The following is an 18,901-nucleotide window of genomic DNA, read 5'->3' as shown; positions in this document are numbered from 1 at the left end:
ATGAGTGTAGAGTTCCAATCTCAGACCCTTCTTTCCAATGTTCAGGTTAATCCACCTTGTAGCCAAACAATCGGTGACCAGAGGCTGGTGCACTCACGTACAACAGCACCCTAGAGGGAAGTTATAGCACAAATAGTGAAGTTCCACCAGGTGTTGGCCTCTCCTACTGCAGTTGTACAAACTGGTTAGCTCAATGTCTGCAGGAGGGATATAGCTGAGAGGAGGTCTCTCACACTTAAGCTTAGTGTCGCCTCCTTGTGGCAGCAGCTATACTCATGGTCTTCTGTGTGCCACAATGAACTTGGCGAGAAAAGGATTTTACAGGTAAGCACCAAAAATCCTATTTTTTCTACTTTGTGTGCGGTGCCTTTTTTTTTTTTTTTTAAATCTGCAACACAAGAGTACTGAAGAAAGGAGCAAGAAGACAGGAGACAAGCACCAAGAGCGAGGTGTGACCTAAAGACCAGCAACAAGAAACTACATACCAAACGTCCCTTCCTTTAGTGAATATTAAGTTTAGGTCACCGTATGCACATAAAAAGTAACATTTTACAATCAAACAGATTGGATTTGAACTTGATATTTTATTTAAAAAAAGGAAAACAAAAACATTTTAAATATAACAACACACAAGGGACGTAATTCAAGATACACCAGATGTACAGTTTAATAGGCAGACTGTGGCTCTGGAAGGAAGGGGGGGGGGTCAAGGAGATAGGACACCCAAATTCTTTCTTAGACTACCTACACACGCTGCATAGTTGTATGCAGAAAATCTGCATTTTTATGTGTTTTTTGTTGCGCATTTTCTATTTAACTGTTATTAATGGTTAGTTCCCATTTCACTTCTATGGTCGGCTTGAAAAAAACATTTACATACTGGGAGAATTTTACTGTACATTTGATGCAAATGATAAAATCAATACTGTATCTGAACGAACATACAAACAACAGCAACGCATTATGTGTAACATTTCCAGAAAGAGTACCATTCGAAGGAAAAGGTTTAGACACGGTACCCTTAGGGGGCGCGTATTGTAATGCTCTTAATACTCCATACGATGACAGTAATTGGTTCCTGGTAAATTTGAGGGAAAACAGTTAAAAGATGGACAAAAGAACAAATGGTGCCTGGTGTAAAAGGTAGATAAATATACGAGACCACATAGTGTCTCTACGATGAAGATACTGAAGAGTTGAATAGTGGCGTCACCACTAAGCCACCGCTCAGATCGAGTCCTCTTCCTTCTTTTTCCTTAATAGAGAGATAAAAAAATACAGTGTTAAGTGCTTGTGATTTCCAGTGGGTATAACATTTCTATTACACTGGTGGGTAGTACTATTTAGAAGGCAAAGGCCAAGTGGTGCAGAGTTGTTTAACATCTTGATATCATGAAGAGTTAAAGGGATATTCCGGTTACCATAAATATAACTTATGTTTTAGACTAGTTCATCATCAATAATTACCTAATATAATGTAAATTTCACATATTTACAGTTCAAAGTACTGTAGTTAGAAAAATTGGATTTTTGAACTTACCGTAAAATCCGTTTCTCGTTCAATGCATTGGGGGGTATATGCCCAGCTGACACTAGCAAAAGAAAAGTGTTGGCTATACCCTCTCCACAGCCACTAGGCCAGGCATCCTCAAACTGCGGCCCTCTAGCTGTTGTGAAACTACAACTCCCACAATGCTCTGCTGTAGGCCGAGACCTGTAGGCTGTTCAGGCATGCTGAGAGTTGTAGTTTTGCAACAGCTGGAGGGCTGCAGTTTGAGGATGCCTGCACTAGGCTAATCAGTTTGTACCAAAACCAGTAGGAGAGAGAAACTGAGACAAAGAACCAACAAGCCCTGGACTGGGGAAGAACAAGAGAACAGCCCGGTGACACAGACAGAAAGTAAAAAACAGGGTGGGATCTGTGTTCCCCAATGCATTGAATGAGAAACGGATTTTACGGTAAGTACAAAAATCTAATTCTCTCGTTAATGACATTGGGGGACATAGCACCATGGAATGTCCTAAAGCAGTTCCCGAGGGTGGGAAAAGAACAGCCATGCAACCAATTGGGTGTACAGGTGCAGGAGAACCATCTGACCAGACAGGAGATAGGAAAACAAGGAATGGGCCAAGAGGCTCCAGGACCAGGAAAAAACCCAAGGAATACGCAGTGGAAGCCTGCCAGAATCCCAGGACAAATGCCTGGGAGAAAATCTCAAATGCAAGAAAAAGCAAGGGGAAAAACCTGAAGGAGAGGAAGCAGGGCAGATGTCCTGCGGAGAAACAGAGGTGAACAACTGCCCACTGGAGAGCAAGAGGGAGGAACTGGAAGATCCCCTGTTTCCATTGGTAAATAGGAGCGCATCACCACTGGAAAGCGACCGTTGGCAGGGATCTAGCCAGACTAGATATATGCCCAAGGACGGTGATGACCAACCCCCGGCACACCAGACGCGGAAAAACTGCGACCCCCAGCATGCCGCACCAATTTCCTTTGAGTTCACGGACAGCCAAGCAAGTGTGCACCCCGGGATCCACAGCCCCACCACATCTGGAACGCCGGAGGCCAGCCACCACGGCTCCAGAAGGATCTAGAAGAAGACATATTGGTCCCCAAGGGCCAGCAAGGGAACCTGTGAGGAGAAAATACCTGGGAAAAGACAGAAGTCCTGACTCAAGGAAAACAAACTCCTTGAGGCAAGCAAAAGGAAGGCCCTGATGAACACCCAAGTAGCAAGGGAAGTCAATTCCAGAAGGCCGAGAAACAAAGGAAATACCGAGGGAAGGGTCAGGAGCAGATGCCAGGATGGAAGCAGGGAAGCACAAGTGGCTGAATGCTCCAAAGAAGGAATCTCAACAGTCACCATAGGAAGAGAGTAAGCCTCCTTACACCCGAAACAGGCGAGAGGAGAGAAACACCCAATGAGAAGGGGAAGGTGAGACACTATCCCACCCCGGAATGCAGCCACCCCCTTGGGAAGGAGGGAAAACATGACAATGGCTAAGACTAGGGCACGTGAAGGCATGCTTTCAGAAAAAAGAGGAGAATCAATCCCCAGGAAAACGGGAATATAAGGCCAGCGGGAACCCTTACCACAAGAAGGGCCAGGAAAAACGAAGCCTTGGAAATACGAATAGAGGCATACTCGCCAAAAGGCTATTGGAGTAGAGAAGACTCTGAACAGCCAAAGGAGGAAGCGTTCCCATACAGAGAAAACTAGCAACCAGAAAGGTCTGCAAGGAGCAGCCCAACGTCAGCCCACACGGATACATCTAGAAGTGGTATGAAATCCTCCCCCAGAGGAGGAAGGCGTACGTACCTGGGGCACCACATAGGCACATCGGCGTGCTAATGGACCGACGAGGGCATTAATACACACTGGCGTACCACAGTGGAAGTACAACCAGAGGGGTTCCACAAAGGATTCACTAAAGGGGGGAACCCATCACAGGACGCCAGCCCATAGAAAGGCCGGAGGAGGGGACCCCCAGTGGACGTTTGTCTCTGACCACCCAGATACTGCTGTATGATGGAAGACAGCCTGGTGCTCTGCTCCGAGACAGAATCGATGCAGAGGAGTCCCCTGATGAGGCGAAAGAAACCAGAGGAGATTCCCTCAGATCTAGTTCTGTTCTACAGGAACCAGGATGCAGAGGAAATTTGCCATGTACTTTATAAGTAGGCTATTAGAGCCTGCCTCCCCCCCCACGCCTGTGCCGTTCCTAGTGTGCCCTGCACTGAGTCTAAGGCATAATGGCACCCTTGCCCTAGGCCGTATGGTCGCAGACAGGATCGTGCTCTGCCAAGAATGGTAATCTGAGGTAGGTGTCCCCCGAGGCGGCGAATGCATAGTACCCTCACCACAGGAGAGGAGTCTTGGCCAGCCTCAGACCTGTCTGGGAGTGACCCGAGGACACAAAAGGGGAGCAGGACTTAACGGAGGCCACCTGAGGTCGACTAGGGAACCTGGAGTCTGAGCGTGAGAGTACCTAGTCAACAGGGGGGAGCCTGGGGGGCAGAGGTGGACGCATTTGGGCAGGTAAGCGGACCAAAAAACTCCACCCTGAAGAGGGGGGGGGGGAGCAAGGATAGACTCCCGAAGGTCTGTGACGGGGAAGGAGCCCATTGAGAAAAAAGCACTGCATACAAACAGGGTCAGGCTAACCGCGTGGCAACGGGCGCTCGAAGTACGTGGCGACCCCGAGGAGAGGCTTGGACTGGGAGTCTCCAGAGGCTGTCCTACTTGACCCCAGGTGCTGTGTTTCAAAGAGGTGCTGCAGCAGCAGCCGCAAAAGAACCAAGGGATGGATGTGGGGCTGCAGAAGAGATCCTGGCAAAATGGATGCCCTTTTCTGGGAGAAGCAAGGGTTAAGTGCCAGCTCTGCCCACAGGGTAAAAACCTGCGCTTTTGTTGAGATAGGAGGTGAAGAGATCCCCTCCCAGATGCCGAGAGGAGAGGGAATGGGCCAAGGAAAAGCCCGGGAGGGGAAAGGGAGAGAACCCAGCCTAGCAACCCCAGAAGCCAGGGCCTCGATTTATGAGGCGGCTAGAAACAGAGCGCCGTCGGCGGGGCGGATCACGAAAACCAGGGGCCCTCCAGGAGGAAAAAACTAGGTGAGGAGGGTAGAATGGAAGAAGCGATGCCCGGGAAGGGGCGGATCGGGGCAAATGGAGCACCTGGGGCCCGGGGAAAAATGCGGCCTAGTCCCGGCAGAGGCCGGGGAGGGAGTGGGGAAGGCCGGGGAGGAAGCAAAGTGGCCAGGGAGGTGAGAAAGAACCCGATGGGGGGGAAAGGAGTCCTCCCTCCCCCTTCCAGAGAGAGAATTTCCTCCATACCTTGGAGAACAGGGGGAGAAGGGGACCTCCCAGGACCCCAGACTAAAGTGGATACCACCCCCTGGACATGAGAGGGGAGCTAACCCAGGACCCCTCGTGAAGGAGAAGGGGAACTAACCATGGGGCAGGGACGAAGAGGAAGATACTTACCGTCCAACGTCTTCGGATGCCGCAGGGTCACCCCTTCAGCAGACTCACTTGCGTGGGAATGTCGGCATGCCACTGTGGATGCAGTCATGGGGACTAGGTGACCGGCGAGGTACCGGAGTACGCACCCTCAGGGGGTGCAACTAAAGTGGTAATCCACGATGGAGCCCCATCCTGCGGCAGGTCGAGACCTGCAGAAGAAAGAAAAAAGAAAAAGGAATAAAAATAAAACAAAACAGCAAGACCTGCAAATAAGAGCAGGTCATGTCTGCCTCCTACGGACACTAGACTAAAACTTATTAGCCTAGTGGCTGTGGAGACGGTATCGCCCACCTGGGCGGAGCCAACACTTTTCTTTTGCTAGTGTCAGCTGGGCATGGCATATACCCATGGTGCTGTGTCCCCCAATGCCATTAACGAGAAAGTAGTTTTCCTCTGCTACCCACTGTGTTTCCTCATAAATTACCATGGCATCAGCCTGTTGCTATCAATTCTCTAGCTAAATGTCTTGTGAAACTAAGGGCGTGTCAGTTTGCTGCTGATTACTGGGTAGTGGGGGCGTGAAAAAAAAAAAAAAGTCAGATAAAAGTTATTCAACAAAGTAGTAGAGTTTCCAGTAGAGATAGTTATTTTGTAGGCAGTCAGTTTTATAGAAATGTCTTCCTGCTGGTAGATAGGAATGCTGGGCTTTGTGGTACTACTCACACACTAGCCCGTTGGCAGCAGTAATAGTGTTTGCTGATAGCTGAATTTGTAGAGTCTTCCTATCTCAATGAGTATTGGCTGGTCGCTGTGGTAAGTGATAGTGTGCGAACCCATGACACTCTGTCTGTTGCAGGCTCACACAGGAGCTAGACAAATGGGTTGCAAGGTCAATTGAAACTCCGGTTATATGTACAGGTGTGGGTTCTGGTTGGGTCACAGCTTGCAGCCTTAAAGAGGACCTTTCACCTGAAAATGAACTAAAGATATATAGCCTTACTTACATGCCCCCGGTATTGCTTATTCAATCATTCATTTTTCAATCAGTGCCCCCGTTTGTCCGCGCTGCCCCCCGGAATATTTGCCGCCTTCTATGCTAACGAGCCATTCGGCTCAACTGGGCAGGCCTTCAAAAGTTCTCCCGGGCGTGTCATTCTTCTCCCTGGCACGGAGCGCATCCAATCAGCGCGCTCTGCTCTTAGCCAGGGAGAAGACGCTCCAGTTCTCGCGAGATAGCACCGGCTCCGGATGCATGCAATCGCTCCAGTTCTCGCGAATCTTCTCCCTGGCTAAGAGCGGAGCGCGCTGATTGGATGCGCTCTGTGCCAGGGAGAAGAATGACACGCCCGGGAGGACTTTTGAAGGCCCGCCCAGTTGAGCCGAACGGCTCATTGGCATACAAGGCGGCAAATATTCCAGGGGGCAGCGCGGACGAACAGGGGCACTGATTGAAAAATGAATGACTGAATAAGCATCACCGGGGGCATGTAAGTAAGGCTATATCTTTAGTTTTACTTTCATTTTCAGGTGAAAGGTCCTCTTTAAGATAAGTAAAAATCTCGATCAAGCCCTGCAATAGTCTAAAATATAAAATCATCTTATACTCCCTTGTTTCTTCAGTGGTGTTCTCTGCAGCGCTGCTCCAGTCCTCCTCCGGTGCCGGTATATGGCATGTGACAGCTACAGCAAATCACTGTCCTCAGTGCAACTCTGCAGTGTAACTATGGAGTTAGGGCTCTTTCACACCTGCGTTCTTTTCTTCCAGCATAGAGTTCCGTCGTCGGGGCTCTCTGCCGGAAGAATCCTGATCAGTTTTATCCTAATGCATTCTGAATGGAGAGAAATCCGTTCAGGATGCATCAGGATGTCTTCAGTTCAGGACCGGAACGTTTTTTGGCCGGAGAAAATACCGCAGCATGCTGCGCTTTTTGCTCCGGCCAAAAATCCTGAAGACTTGCCGCAAGGCCGGATCCGGAATGAATGCCCATTTAAAGGCATTGATCCGGATCCGGCCTTAAGCTAATCGTCGTTTAGCTTTTTATGAATGGTTACCATGGCTGCCGGGACGCTAAAGTCCTGGCAGCCATGGTAAAGTGTAGCGGGGAGCGGGGGAGCAGCATACTTACCATCCGTGCGGCTCCCGGGACGCTCCAGAGTGACGTCAGGGCGCCCCAAGCGCATGGATCACGTGATCGCATGGCACGTCATCCATGCGCATGACGTCACTCTGGAGCGCCCTGGGAGCCGCGCGGACTGTAAGTATACCGCTCCCCACTCCTACTATGGCAACCAGGACTTTAATAGCGTCCTGGGTGCCATAGTAACACTGAAAGCATTTTGAAGACGGATCCGTCTTCAAATGCTTTCAGTACACTTGCGTTTTTCCGGATCCGGCGTGTAATTCCGGCAAGTGGAGTACACGCCGGATCCGGACAACGCAAGTGTGAAAGAGGCCTTACACTGAGGACAGTGATTCACTGTAACTCTGAGAACAGTGACTAGCTACTGCGGTACATTCACCGTGATGTTCAGGTGTATGGATAGTCACCACAGCAGCCAATTACTGGCCTTAGAGTTAGGCCCCATGCACATGACCGTATTTTCGCTCGGCATCCGATCCACATTTTTTGTGAATCGGTTGCGGCACCATTTGTTTCAATGGGGCCGCAAAAGATGTGGCAGCACACTATGTGCTGTCTGCATCCGTTTGTTCTGCCAGCTCGCAAAAAAAAAACTGAACATGTGCTATTCTTGTCAGTTTTGCAGAAAAACATTTCTACAGGGGTTTAAAAAAAAAAAAAAGTAGCAGCAGCATGCATAAGGCAGGGATACGTCTTTTGCAGATCTGTGTTTCGCGGACAGCTAAACACATACGGTTGTGAGCACAAGGCCTTAGACCACTGCGGACAGGGACTGGCTGCAGTTTATAAACGCAGCAGGAGGACTGGATCAGCACTGCAGAAAATGGCACCTGAGAAAGAGGCGACTATAAAGAGGATTTTTTATTTTAGACTATTGCAGGGCTTGACCAAGATTTTTAATTATCTGAGACAACCCTTCAACACCCGGTGACAATCATGGTACTTACAGCTTTGTAGTCGAGGAACATTTCCTTGAAAGCCAGGAAATCTGTGAAAGTCAGCAGTATGTCAAATATGTCCCCTGCCATTTCCTGACGATGGGATCTGCCAAGAGAGCACAAAAAGCTAATATTATCCAGGAATACAGAGACCGTTCAAATGATAAGGAGGACATCGATTTGTAGTATTTAACATATGTAAGTCAAGGTACCATCCGTCATTGACTGATGGATGTCAGAAGTAGTCAGAGATCTACTTTCACACCAGGATTGGCAGCACTGTCTGTCCCCCATGCTTTACACTGCAGTTTACCTATTCGGATCCACATTGTATAATACCAAAAAGCTTATATCCATGTCAACAAGGATACAATAATTACATGGGTAGTTTTTTTACAGACCCCACATGGTGGTAATAGTACTTACCTAATCCCTCCTACTCCCTTGCTGCCCCGCAGGTCCCGGATCTTCCTGGAGTCAACATCCAGTTTATGCATTGGTGCAGCAGCCAATGACTAGCCACAATGGTGACATGTCACCCATGCTTCACGTGACCCAGTGTCATGATGCACAGGTGACACGTGAACACTTTGCCTAGGCATTAACGGCTATTAGGCAAGTAGGATTACCACCGTGGGTCCGGCCATGCTATGGGGTTTGTAGAAAAGCTTCACAAAAGATGAACAATCCCTTTAAAAACTACAAGCAACTAAACCAGCCGTGGGAAAAAAAGCTGAACAACAGGCAAGTGTCGAACAAAGTGGAAGATGAACAGCAGTAGCTGGTACTGAAGACTGTGGGGGAGGCAAAGAGTGGGCACAGGCTCTGTATACAGCAACGTTCAGGCTCCATGTGATCCACAGAAGCACTTACTGCAGCGAGGAGATAAAGGCGTTCATGTTAAATGTTGGAATCCGCTCCATCAACTGCTCTTCAATAAATTTCTCCACTAAACTGATCTGCAAAACAAATATTATACAATGTTATTCCTTAAAGGGGTGTTCCCATCTCAGTGACCATAGTTTAAGTTAATAAATATGTCCCGTTGAGCATTTTTGTAAATCTATCTTATTAAAAATTTCCAAGCGTTCCCCCTACAATTTGTTGCCTCCTACCTCATTGTATATGTTTGGTATCCCATGGATACGGCCACCACTTTGCTGCCGCATCCATGGGCCACGCTTGCGCAGAAGAACTAGCTCCATCCAGTGCCCGGCCTCTCCATGTCATCGCAAACGAGCACGGCGCAGGGTGGCCGCGCATGCGCTGATGTTTATTCCTTAGTGCCGCAGCTAAAACAGAGCCGCGCGTGCGCGGCTCAAAATAATATATATCTGCGTTCCGCACATTGCTGGCACTAGAATAGAAATGCCTTTTCTTGTCCGTGTCTGCGGACAAGAATAGGACATGTTCTTTTTTTGCGGAACAGAAGTTCTTTTGTGGCACCCTTGAAAATAAATGGGTCAACACCAGTTCCGGAACGGATGCAGACCCATTTTGCGGACGTGTGAATGGAGCCTAAAACTGCTGGTATACAGGTGAAACTCTAAAAATTTGAATATTGTGCCAAGTTCATTTATTTCAGTAATGCAACCTAAAAGGTGAAACTAACACATGAGCCTCATTACAGGCAAAGCGAGATATTTCAAGCCGTTATTTGGTATAATTTGGATGATTATGGCTTACAGCTTATGAAACCACAAAGTCACAATTTTCTAATTTTTCGACTTTCACCTGTACTGTACAAGTATAGGGTAAAGGTGCTGCCAGTCCGTGACAGCATATGGCAATGTTTATGGCTGCATAGGACATGACCATCATGATTTGCCCCTTAATACATATGGAGAAAGTAATGGGGTAGATAGAGTGCCCATTTACCCATTTTATTAGAGGGACTAGGTATTTGCTTCACAGTAAAACAAGACTGTCCATCCCTTTAGGTGTGTGTGGGAGGCGATCCACAGAACATGCCAATATAATGAGTGCCCTGCTCGGCTCCTGATTACAGCAAAAGTGCCCCATACCAGTGCCAACAACAGGCCGGATCCCCTCTTATCAGAAGGCCGCTCACTTGTCACTAGCACTTATTTGGCGGGAACGGTCAGCGGTTTACTGCTAAAGAAAAGCAAACTGTGCCATAGTCAAAGATCACAACATACGCCAAAACAGGAGGACCCTACAACCAACAGATGACATGCGGGCACATCAGCGCCCCCCTAGACGCATGCATCTGCTTAAACTATGACCATTCTGTGTTATTAGGCAGGTTACAAATTTACTCACATATTCATTAAATATGGGTGTGTATGTAAGCTTATTCTCTTCAGTGTCTTCAAATTCTTGGTAATACTTTTCCATAAAATTTCTCTGTAGAACCTGGAACTCGTCATCTGTACATAAAACAAAAATAAAGGTCAGACTAATGACAATTTTGTATTATTCATTCATAAGATTGCACCATTCTCTCTCCTCCTGGCAATGGCTGTCATCACCCACCCAAAAAAAACACATACTAAAACTATTGCAATCCATGTATTAGAAAAAAAACTTTTTTTATAGTGAAATAATACAAGACAGGAAATTAATCTGAAAGAGTATACCACTGCAAAAAAACAAAAACAAACATAATACACTCACCTCGCCTATCCCCCTCCGCGGCTGCTCCAACAGAGCGGTGGCCCCTGCTTCACTCCACTTCCTGCTGCTGTCCCCGAGATGGCAGGAGATTGCTGCTCGGTCAATCATTGGCTGAGGCCGGTCATCGTTGCAGCTTGTGATTGGCTGAGCAGCTTTCACAGCCATTTCCCAACGTGTCGAGACAAGTGTGTAATGCAGCGTGACCCCGGCCCCATCAGAACAGAAGTGGTGGGGGATGGGCAAGGGCAGCACACAAAGGTTTTGGCTTGAGAAAGGCTCTAGTGCAGAGCCGAAACGTCGCCATTGGCACTGAGGTGAGTAAAGAGTGTTCTTCATTTTTATTTTTTGGAGCGCTGCCCTTTTTTCCTGCTTGTAGTTTTGGGATAGGCTTTTCCCTGCGGGCTGTGCTGCCTTTTTTTCCCGTGTGTGTGTGTGTGTGTGTGTGTGTGTGTGTGTGTGTGTGTGTGTGTGTGTGTGTGTGTGTGTGTGTGTGTGTGTGTGTATATATGTATATATATATATATATATATATATATATTTTTTTTTTTTTTTTTTCTAGAATACCCCTTTAATATGTCTGTGCTGTGTGTGGGTATTTTCATATTTACCCATTATGATATCCTCCAGGTGCCCGACCACACAGTCAAATTCTGCATCCTTGGGGGATGATCTGAAATGCAAAGAAAAACTTGCCAATAACTGATTACCTTTCTGACTACAACAGTCTATGAGTCACCATTAGTAACAAGCTAAATTTAAAAGGGTTATTCTGAGACTTTTATACTGATCCCCTTTCCTCAGGACAGGTCATCACTATGTGATCGGTTGGGGTCCGACACCCGGTCAACTGTTTTGAGAATGAGCGCCACGGCCTTTTCTGTGCTCACCAAGCACAGCGCCGTACATTGTATAGTGGCTGTGCTTGGTATTGCAGCTCAGCCCCATTCACTTCTATGTGGCTGAGCTGCTCCTAGGCCACGTGACCAACGTACGGTGACATCACCACACATTGCCTAGAAAAAGCTGAGAGAAGGCCGTGGCGCTAGTGGGAGCATTTAAAAAATGGCAAGGGTTCTGTAAAAAGATTTATTTATTTTAAGTTGCATTTAAAATGCCACTTTTCTGGTGTAAGGGAGATGATAAATGTCCCCCACTGTGTTGGTACATATAATTATCCGGTTGGCATCGCTGGTTTGGTGATATTTATACTTTATTTGGAAGCACAGTGTCATACAATATACATCTAATATCCATCCATAGCCCGAATTAGATTTGTACCTCCAGAGGCAGCGCAGTAACCTTTCTGTCAAGCTTTGATGTGTGTAATTATGATAGCAAATAAAGATTTAATTTGTACTTTGGTATTTATAATGGTTTATTGCATGTACAGCAAGGAAATACAGTTGCAAGAAAAAGTATGTGAACCCTTTGGAATGATGGATTTCTGCACAAATTGGTCATAAAATATGATCTGATCTTCATCTAAGTCATAACAATAGACAATCACAGTCGGCTTAAACTAATAACGCACAAAGAATTAAATGTTACCATGTTTTTATTGAACACATCATGTAAACATTCACAGTGCAGGTGGAAAAAGTATGTGAACCCCTAGACTAATGACATCTCCAAGAGCTAATTGGAGTGAGGTGTCGGCCAACTGGAGTCCAATCAATGAGATGAGATTGGAGGTGTTGGTTACAGCTGCCCTATAAAAAACACACACCAGTTCTGGGTTTGCTTTTCACAAGAAGCATTGCCTGATGTGAATGATGCCTCGCACAAAAGAGCTCTCAGAAGACCTACGATTAAGAATTGTTGACTTGCATAAAGCTGGAAAGGGTTATAAAAGTATCTCCAAAAGTCTTGCTGTTCATCAGTCCACGGTAAGACAAATTGTCTATAAATGGAGAAAGTCCAGCACTGCTGCTACTCTCCCTAGGAGTGGCCGTCCTGTAAAGATGACTGCAAGAGCACAGCGCAGACTGCTCAATGAGGTGAAGAAGAATCCTAGAGTGTCAGCTAAAGACTTACAAAAGTCTCTGGCATATGCCAACATCCCTGTTAGCGAATCTACGATACGTAAAGCACTAAACAAGAATGGATTTCATGGGAGGATACCACAGAGGAAGCCACTGCTGTCCCAAAAAAAACATTGCTGCAAGTTGACAGTTTGCACAAGAGCACCTGGATGTTCCACAGCAGTACTGGCAAAATATTCTGTGGACAGATGAAACCAAAGTTGAGTTGTTTGGAAGAAACACACAACACTATGTGTGGAGAAAAAGAGGCACAGCACACCAACATCAAAACCTCATCCCAACTGTGAAGTATGGTGGTGGGGGCATTATGGTTTGGGGCTGCTTTGCTGCGTCAGGGCCTGGACGGATTGCTATCATCGAAGGAAAAATGAATTCCCAAGTTTATCAAGACATTTTTCAGGAGAACTTAAGGCCATCTGTCCACCAGCTGAAGCTCAACAGAAGATGGGTGTTGCAACAGGACAACGACCCAAAGCATAGAAGTAAATCAACAACAGAATGGCTTAAACAGAAGAAGATGCGCCTTCTGGAGTGGCCCAGTCAGAGTCCTGACCTCAACCCGATTGAGATGCTGTGGCATGACCTCAAGAAAGCGATTCACACCAGACATCCCAAGAATATTGCTGAACTGAAACAGTTCTGTAAAGAGGAATGGTCAAGAATTACTCCTGACCGTTGTGCACGTCTGATCTGCAACTACAGGAAACGTTTGGTTGAAGTTCTTGCTGCCAAAGGAGGTTCAACCAGTTATTGAATCCAAGGGTTCACATACTTTTTCCACCTGCACTGTGAATGTTTACATGGTGTGTTCAATAAAAACATGGTAACATTTAATTCTTTGTGTGTTATTAGGTTAAGCAGACTGTGATTGTCTATTGTTGTGACTTAGATGAAAATCAGATCACATTTTATGACCAATTTGTGCAGAAATTCATATCACTCCAAAGGGTTCACATACTTTTTCTTGCAACTGTATATAGCCTATATCAGTGATGGCTAACCTCCGGCACTCCAGTTGTGGTGAAACTACAACTCCCAGCATGCTCCATTCATTTCTATGGAGTTCTGAGAACAGCCAAGCAAGTGTACATCTTGGGAGCTGTAGTTTTACCACAGCTGGAGTGCCGGAGGTTAGCCATCACAGGCCTATATGTTATATCTGTGGTTTCTTGGTTATATAATATATCTAATATATGGTGCTGACTATCCTCAGGATCGGCCATTATTATCACACGGGCATGCTTTCGACACCCCGGCGATCTGCTCTTTTTTTTAGTAGCGGTCACTGGAACCACACAGTCAAATGTGTAGTGCAGAGTAGGGATCGACCGATTATCGGATTTACCGATATTATCGGCCGATATTCAGGATTTTGAACACTATCGGTATCGGCATCTATTTTGCCGATATTCCGATAGTGTATGGGGAACACAGATCGCGCTGCTGACAGCGCTCTCCGTGTTCCCCTTAGCAGCACAGGGGAGAAGGAGCAGTGTCTCCTCCCCCTGTGCTGCTGCTGCTGCCGCCAATGTAAGGACAGGGGACAGGAGGAGGGGAGGAGCTATGGCCACTGCGCCACCAATGAAGCTTAATCTCACATTTATTCATATACAGGAGGCGGGAGCTGCAGTATCACATAGCCGGCTCCCGACCTCTATGAGCTGTAGCTGCGATCTGCGGTAGTTAACTCCTCAGGTGCCGCGGATCGCAGCTACAGCTCATAGAGGTCGGGAGCCGGCTATGTGATCCTGCAGCTAGCTCCCGCCTCCTGTATATGAATAAATGTGAGATTAAGCTTCATTGGTGGCGCAGTGCGCCCCCCCCCAAGCCCCCCCAGTATTAAGCATTGGTGGCGCAGTGCGCCCCCCTCCCCCCCAGTATTAAGCAGTGGTGGCGCATAGGGCCCCCCCACCCCAGTCGCAGTGCGCCCCTCCACAGGATCCCCTCCTCCCTTGCTCCTCCGATCGGAGCCCCAGCAGTGTAATGCTGGGGCTCCGATCGGTTACCATGGCAGCCAGGACGCTGTTGAAGCCCTGGCTGCCATGATAAGCTCCATGCTGCTGTGTGCACAAAGCACACAGCAGCAGGGACAGTGTGAGCTCCTATTCACCCTGATAGAGATCTATCAGGGTGAATAGGACAAGGGTTCTAGTCCCTAAGGGGGCTAAAAGTTAGTTAAAAAAAAAAGTTACAAAAAAAAATAAAAACACCAAAATATTAAATATAAAAGAAAGAAAGATTTACAAAAAAAAAAAATACACATTAACAATAAACATTAATTTTCAGCAGATTTGTGGGAATTTTATTTTTTTTTTCAAAAATGAAAATTCCCAGAATATCGGTATAAATTATCGGCTATCGGCCTGAAAGTTCACAAATTATCGGTATCGGTATCGGCCCTTAAAAATCAATATCGGTCGATCCCTAGTGCAGAGATCAGCAACCTTCGGCGCTCCAGCTGCTGTGAAACTACAACTCCCAGCATGCACAACTATTTAGCAGTTCTTGTAACTCTCAAGTGAAAGGAGGATTCTGGGAGTTGTAGTTTCAGAACAGCTGGAGTGCCGGAGGTTGCAGATCCCTGGTGTAGTGGATGGAGCTGGTTACTATATCAGAGCTTCCATTCATTTCGGTGGGAGCCGCTCAGCTTGGTCCATACACAGTGGATGGAGCTGTGTAGCTTCGGCAACAGAGCTACTGAAACACAGCTGATCAGCGGGGTACGAGGTGATGGAATCCCGATGGTCTATCCTGAGGACAGTCCATCAGTATAAAAATCCCAGCGAACCCCTTTAAAAAGAGGTCCTCCTGGCTTTTAATATTGATGACCTATCCTCAGGATAGGTCATCAATATCAGATTGGCGAGGGTCCGACACCCCCGCTGATCAGCTGTGTGAAGAGGAGGCGCGCGCCGTGCACACGTGCTGTTTCCCTTCTCTCTTCCTGATAGCTGCTGCTATGTCTATGGCGAGCAGGAGAAGAGAAGGGAGATGGCACTGTGCGCGCCGTCTCCTCATACACCTGATCGGCGGGGGTGCCAGGTGTCGGACCACCGCCAACCTATCCTGAGGATAGGTCATCAATATTAAAAGCCCGGAGAGCCCTTTTAATAAGGCTGCATGTGCAAACACCACTGTATCCCATTCCCTAATATTCTAAAAATACCAAACTGTGCCCGTCCTTTATGGACTTACATTGACAGGGTAAAATTCTCTTCTTCCAGGTCCTCCATATTAGACGGACTAAATCTGTGAATGGGAAGAGAAGAAAATGACTATACGAACAGACAGAGATGATGTCAGGTTCTCTACATCTTTGTATATTTCCCATTGAGCAGAAAGACTTTACGGACCATGGACTGTGCCAGTCAAACTGCCAAACGTCATCGCATCTTCCAAAGAATGAACCTATTCCAGTTATAACGTTGATACAGCCCGGATTATAATCGAGGTCGGGGGTGGAAACCTTCTGTGAAACTACAATTCCCAGCATGCTCCATTCATTTGTATGAGAGTACTTGGAAGAGCAGAGCAAGAATGCATGCTGGGAATTGTAGTTCCACAACAGCTGGCGCGCCGGAGGTCGCCTACCCCTGATCTAGGGGATATTTCCTTAAAGGGGTTGTCCCATGATTAATGCAAGACATAAAAATATTACAGTACAGGACAACCTCTTTCTAACAAAGCTAGAACCAGCCCAGTACCTCACATGGATCCAGAAATCTCCCCATTCAATTTTTTGCTGCGGCCGACGGCAGTGAAAGGATGCAACTGAGCATGTGCGTCCCTCTCAGGGAGCAGGACAGACAAATTAGAAAACGAGCAAACAGCAGGTGGCGCTACACAGGTAGATTACAAATACATTTTTAATTACATGCAATTACAGAAGTATTCAGATCCAGGTGCTGGTTTGAAAAATTGCTAATATTTTTCATGAACAAACCCTTTTTTGAAAAGCTCTGCAAAATAATAATAATAATAATAAAAAAACTCCTAACATCACCGCCCATGGATTAAAATGAACGATGCTCCGATTCAGAATCTAAATAAAAAGGAGCGTGCTCAAATTAGCATCACTACATAGGGCTAAATGTGGACCAAAAACCTGTGGGGATGTATTTTCTATAGTTTGAACATAACCATAAAAAACGGTGTTGCCCATAGCAACCAATCACATCGCAGCTTCCTGGCCATTGTAAAATGAAAACTGCCATGTGATTGGATGCTAAGAGGCGACACATACAGGCTTTTTTTTAAACCGGTTTTCATAAATAGGGCGCTCAGTATGAACACTATGGGGAGACTGATCAAAACGGGTGCAAATGGCAAAGAGGCTTAGTTGTCCATAGCAACCAATCAGATTCCACCTTTCATTTTTCAGAGTTGATTTGGAAAATGAAAGGATCGATCTGATTGGTAGCTACGGGCAAATAAGCCAGTTTTCCCTTTTCACCGATTTTAACAAAGCTCCCCCCATTATTCTTGCAATTACTACCCACATAGGGGTGACTGCCCTGATAACTATGCACCCATGCTGCTGACGTGAGGCTCTGTCCCTCAGCACAGGTAGACATTGTATGCATTTCATGCACAGACAGACGGAAGGGACCCCATAATAGGAAGACAAGTGATTACATACGTGTTAACTGCCCCGCAGACGTACAGACTCTCCACCGGCCAAACACAAATAAAGCTTCCCTTGTCAACTGCTGAACAAGCTTTCAGTTCCGGGATGTGGCCCATTTCGCCCCGACCAATCACATTGGTGGATGGTCCGCAGCCGACCAATAGAAAAGGCTGTTCGTTAGACGTTCGACGTTACTCGTCTCCACGGCAACAAAGAGTGGTTGGACTTTGCATCACGTGACCTGGAAGCGATTCTCATGCCAGTGACGCTATGAATGAGGGACATTAGGGAAGAGTGTAATAAAGATTTGGACTATTTGCTAAATACTATACTCCATGAGGACCTCCTGACGTCACGATATCACGTGACATCCCTAGGTCACGTGGGTGGCTCTTCTATTTCTACTGTTTGCAAAGTAGGAAGGTCAGCAGCGTCTGTAGCACTGAGAGGGGAGAAAGACAGTGCAGGAGAGGGGGATGTGACTGCTGGGGGTGGGGGTGTGTGCTGTGTGAGATTATATACTGAGGGGGGCTGCTGTGTGAGATTATATACTGGGGGGGCTGCTGTGTGAGATTATATACTGGGGGGGCTGCTGTGTGAGATTATATACTGGGGGGGGCTGCTGTGTGAGATTATATACTGAGGGGGGCTGCTGTGTGAGATTATATACTGGTAGGGCTGCTGTGTGAGATTATATACTGGGGGGGCTGCTGTGTGAGATTATATACTGGGGGGGCTGCTGTGTGAGATTATATACTGGGGGGGCTGCTGTGTGAGATTATATACTGAGGGGGGCTGCTGTGTGAGATTATATACTGGGGGGGCTGCTGTGTGAGATTATATACTGAGGGGGGCTGCTGTGTGAGATTATATACTGGGGGGGGCTGCTGTGTGAGATTATATACTGGGGGGGGCTGCTGTGTGAGATTATATACTGGGGGGGGGGCTGCTGTGTGAGATTATATACTGGGGGGGCTGCTGTGTGAGATTATATACTGGGGGGGCTGCTGTGTGAGATTATATACTGGTGGGGGCTGCTGTGTGAGATTATATACTGGGGGGGGGGCTGCTGTGTGAGATTATATACTGGGGGGGCTGCTGTGTGAGATTATATACTGGGGGGCTGCTGTGTGAGATTATATACTGGGGGGCTGCTGTGTGAGATTATATACTGGGGGGCTGCTGTGTGAGATTATATACTGGGGAGCTGCTGTGTGAGAATATATACTGGGAGGGCTGCTGTGTGAGATTATATACTGGGAGGGCTGCTGTGTGAGATTATATACTGGGGGGGGGATGCTGTGTGAGATTATATACTGGGGGGGGGATGCTGTGTGAGATTATATACTGGGGGGGGGATGCTGTGTGAGATTATATACTGGGGGGGGGGATGCTGTGTGAGATTATATACTGGGGGGGGGGGGGGGGGGGCTGCTGTGTGAGATTATATACTGGGGGCGGCGGCGGCCGCCGCCGCGTGAGATTGTATGGGTGAGGGGGGCTGCCGTGTGGGATTGTGGATTGTGGGGGGGGGGGGGCTGCTGTCTGGT

At 47.2% G+C, this 18,901-nt stretch overlaps 1 protein-coding gene across 1 annotated transcript; it reads right to left on the bottom strand.

Moving 5' to 3' along the window:
* Positions 1-570: 570 nt before the first annotated feature.
* Positions 571-17,463, bottom strand: LOC122921014 (ADP ribosylation factor like GTPase 2 binding protein). The gene is made up of 7 exons (XM_044270886.1): positions 17,364-17,463; positions 15,920-15,973; positions 11,291-11,352; positions 10,329-10,435; positions 8,919-9,004; positions 8,055-8,151; positions 571-1,255 (listed from the first exon to the last, which is right to left on the bottom strand). Exons 2-7 carry the CDS (start codon positions 15,955-15,957, stop codon positions 1,175-1,177), a joined length of 471 nt encoding a protein of 156 aa, XP_044126821.1. The 5' UTR covers positions 15,958-15,973; positions 17,364-17,463; the 3' UTR covers positions 571-1,174.
* Between the last annotated feature and the right edge of the window lie 1,438 nt (positions 17,464-18,901).

Source organism: Bufo gargarizans, chromosome 10 (assembly GCF_014858855.1).
Source record: "Bufo gargarizans isolate SCDJY-AF-19 chromosome 10, ASM1485885v1, whole genome shotgun sequence".
NCBI classification, from domain to species: domain Eukaryota; kingdom Metazoa; phylum Chordata; class Amphibia; order Anura; family Bufonidae; genus Bufo; species Bufo gargarizans.
The sequence above is the reverse complement of the archived record's forward strand: the minus strand, read 5'-3'. Positions and strand labels throughout refer to the sequence as shown.

Bases quoted from the DNA above. Each gene is read 5' to 3' on its own strand.
- LOC122921014 (XM_044270886.1), bottom strand. From the start codon at position 15,957: ATGGAGGACCTGGAAGAAGAGAATTTTACCCTGTCAAT. The intron at 9,005-10,328 runs GTGAGTAAATTT...TTTGTTTTGCAG, and splicing joins CACCCATATTTAATGAATAT to ATCAGTTTAGTGGAGAAATT. The intron at 1,256-8,054 runs GTAAGTACCATG...CTCTCTATTAAG, and splicing joins TGTTCCTCGACTACAAAGCT to GAAAAAGAAGGAAGAGGACT.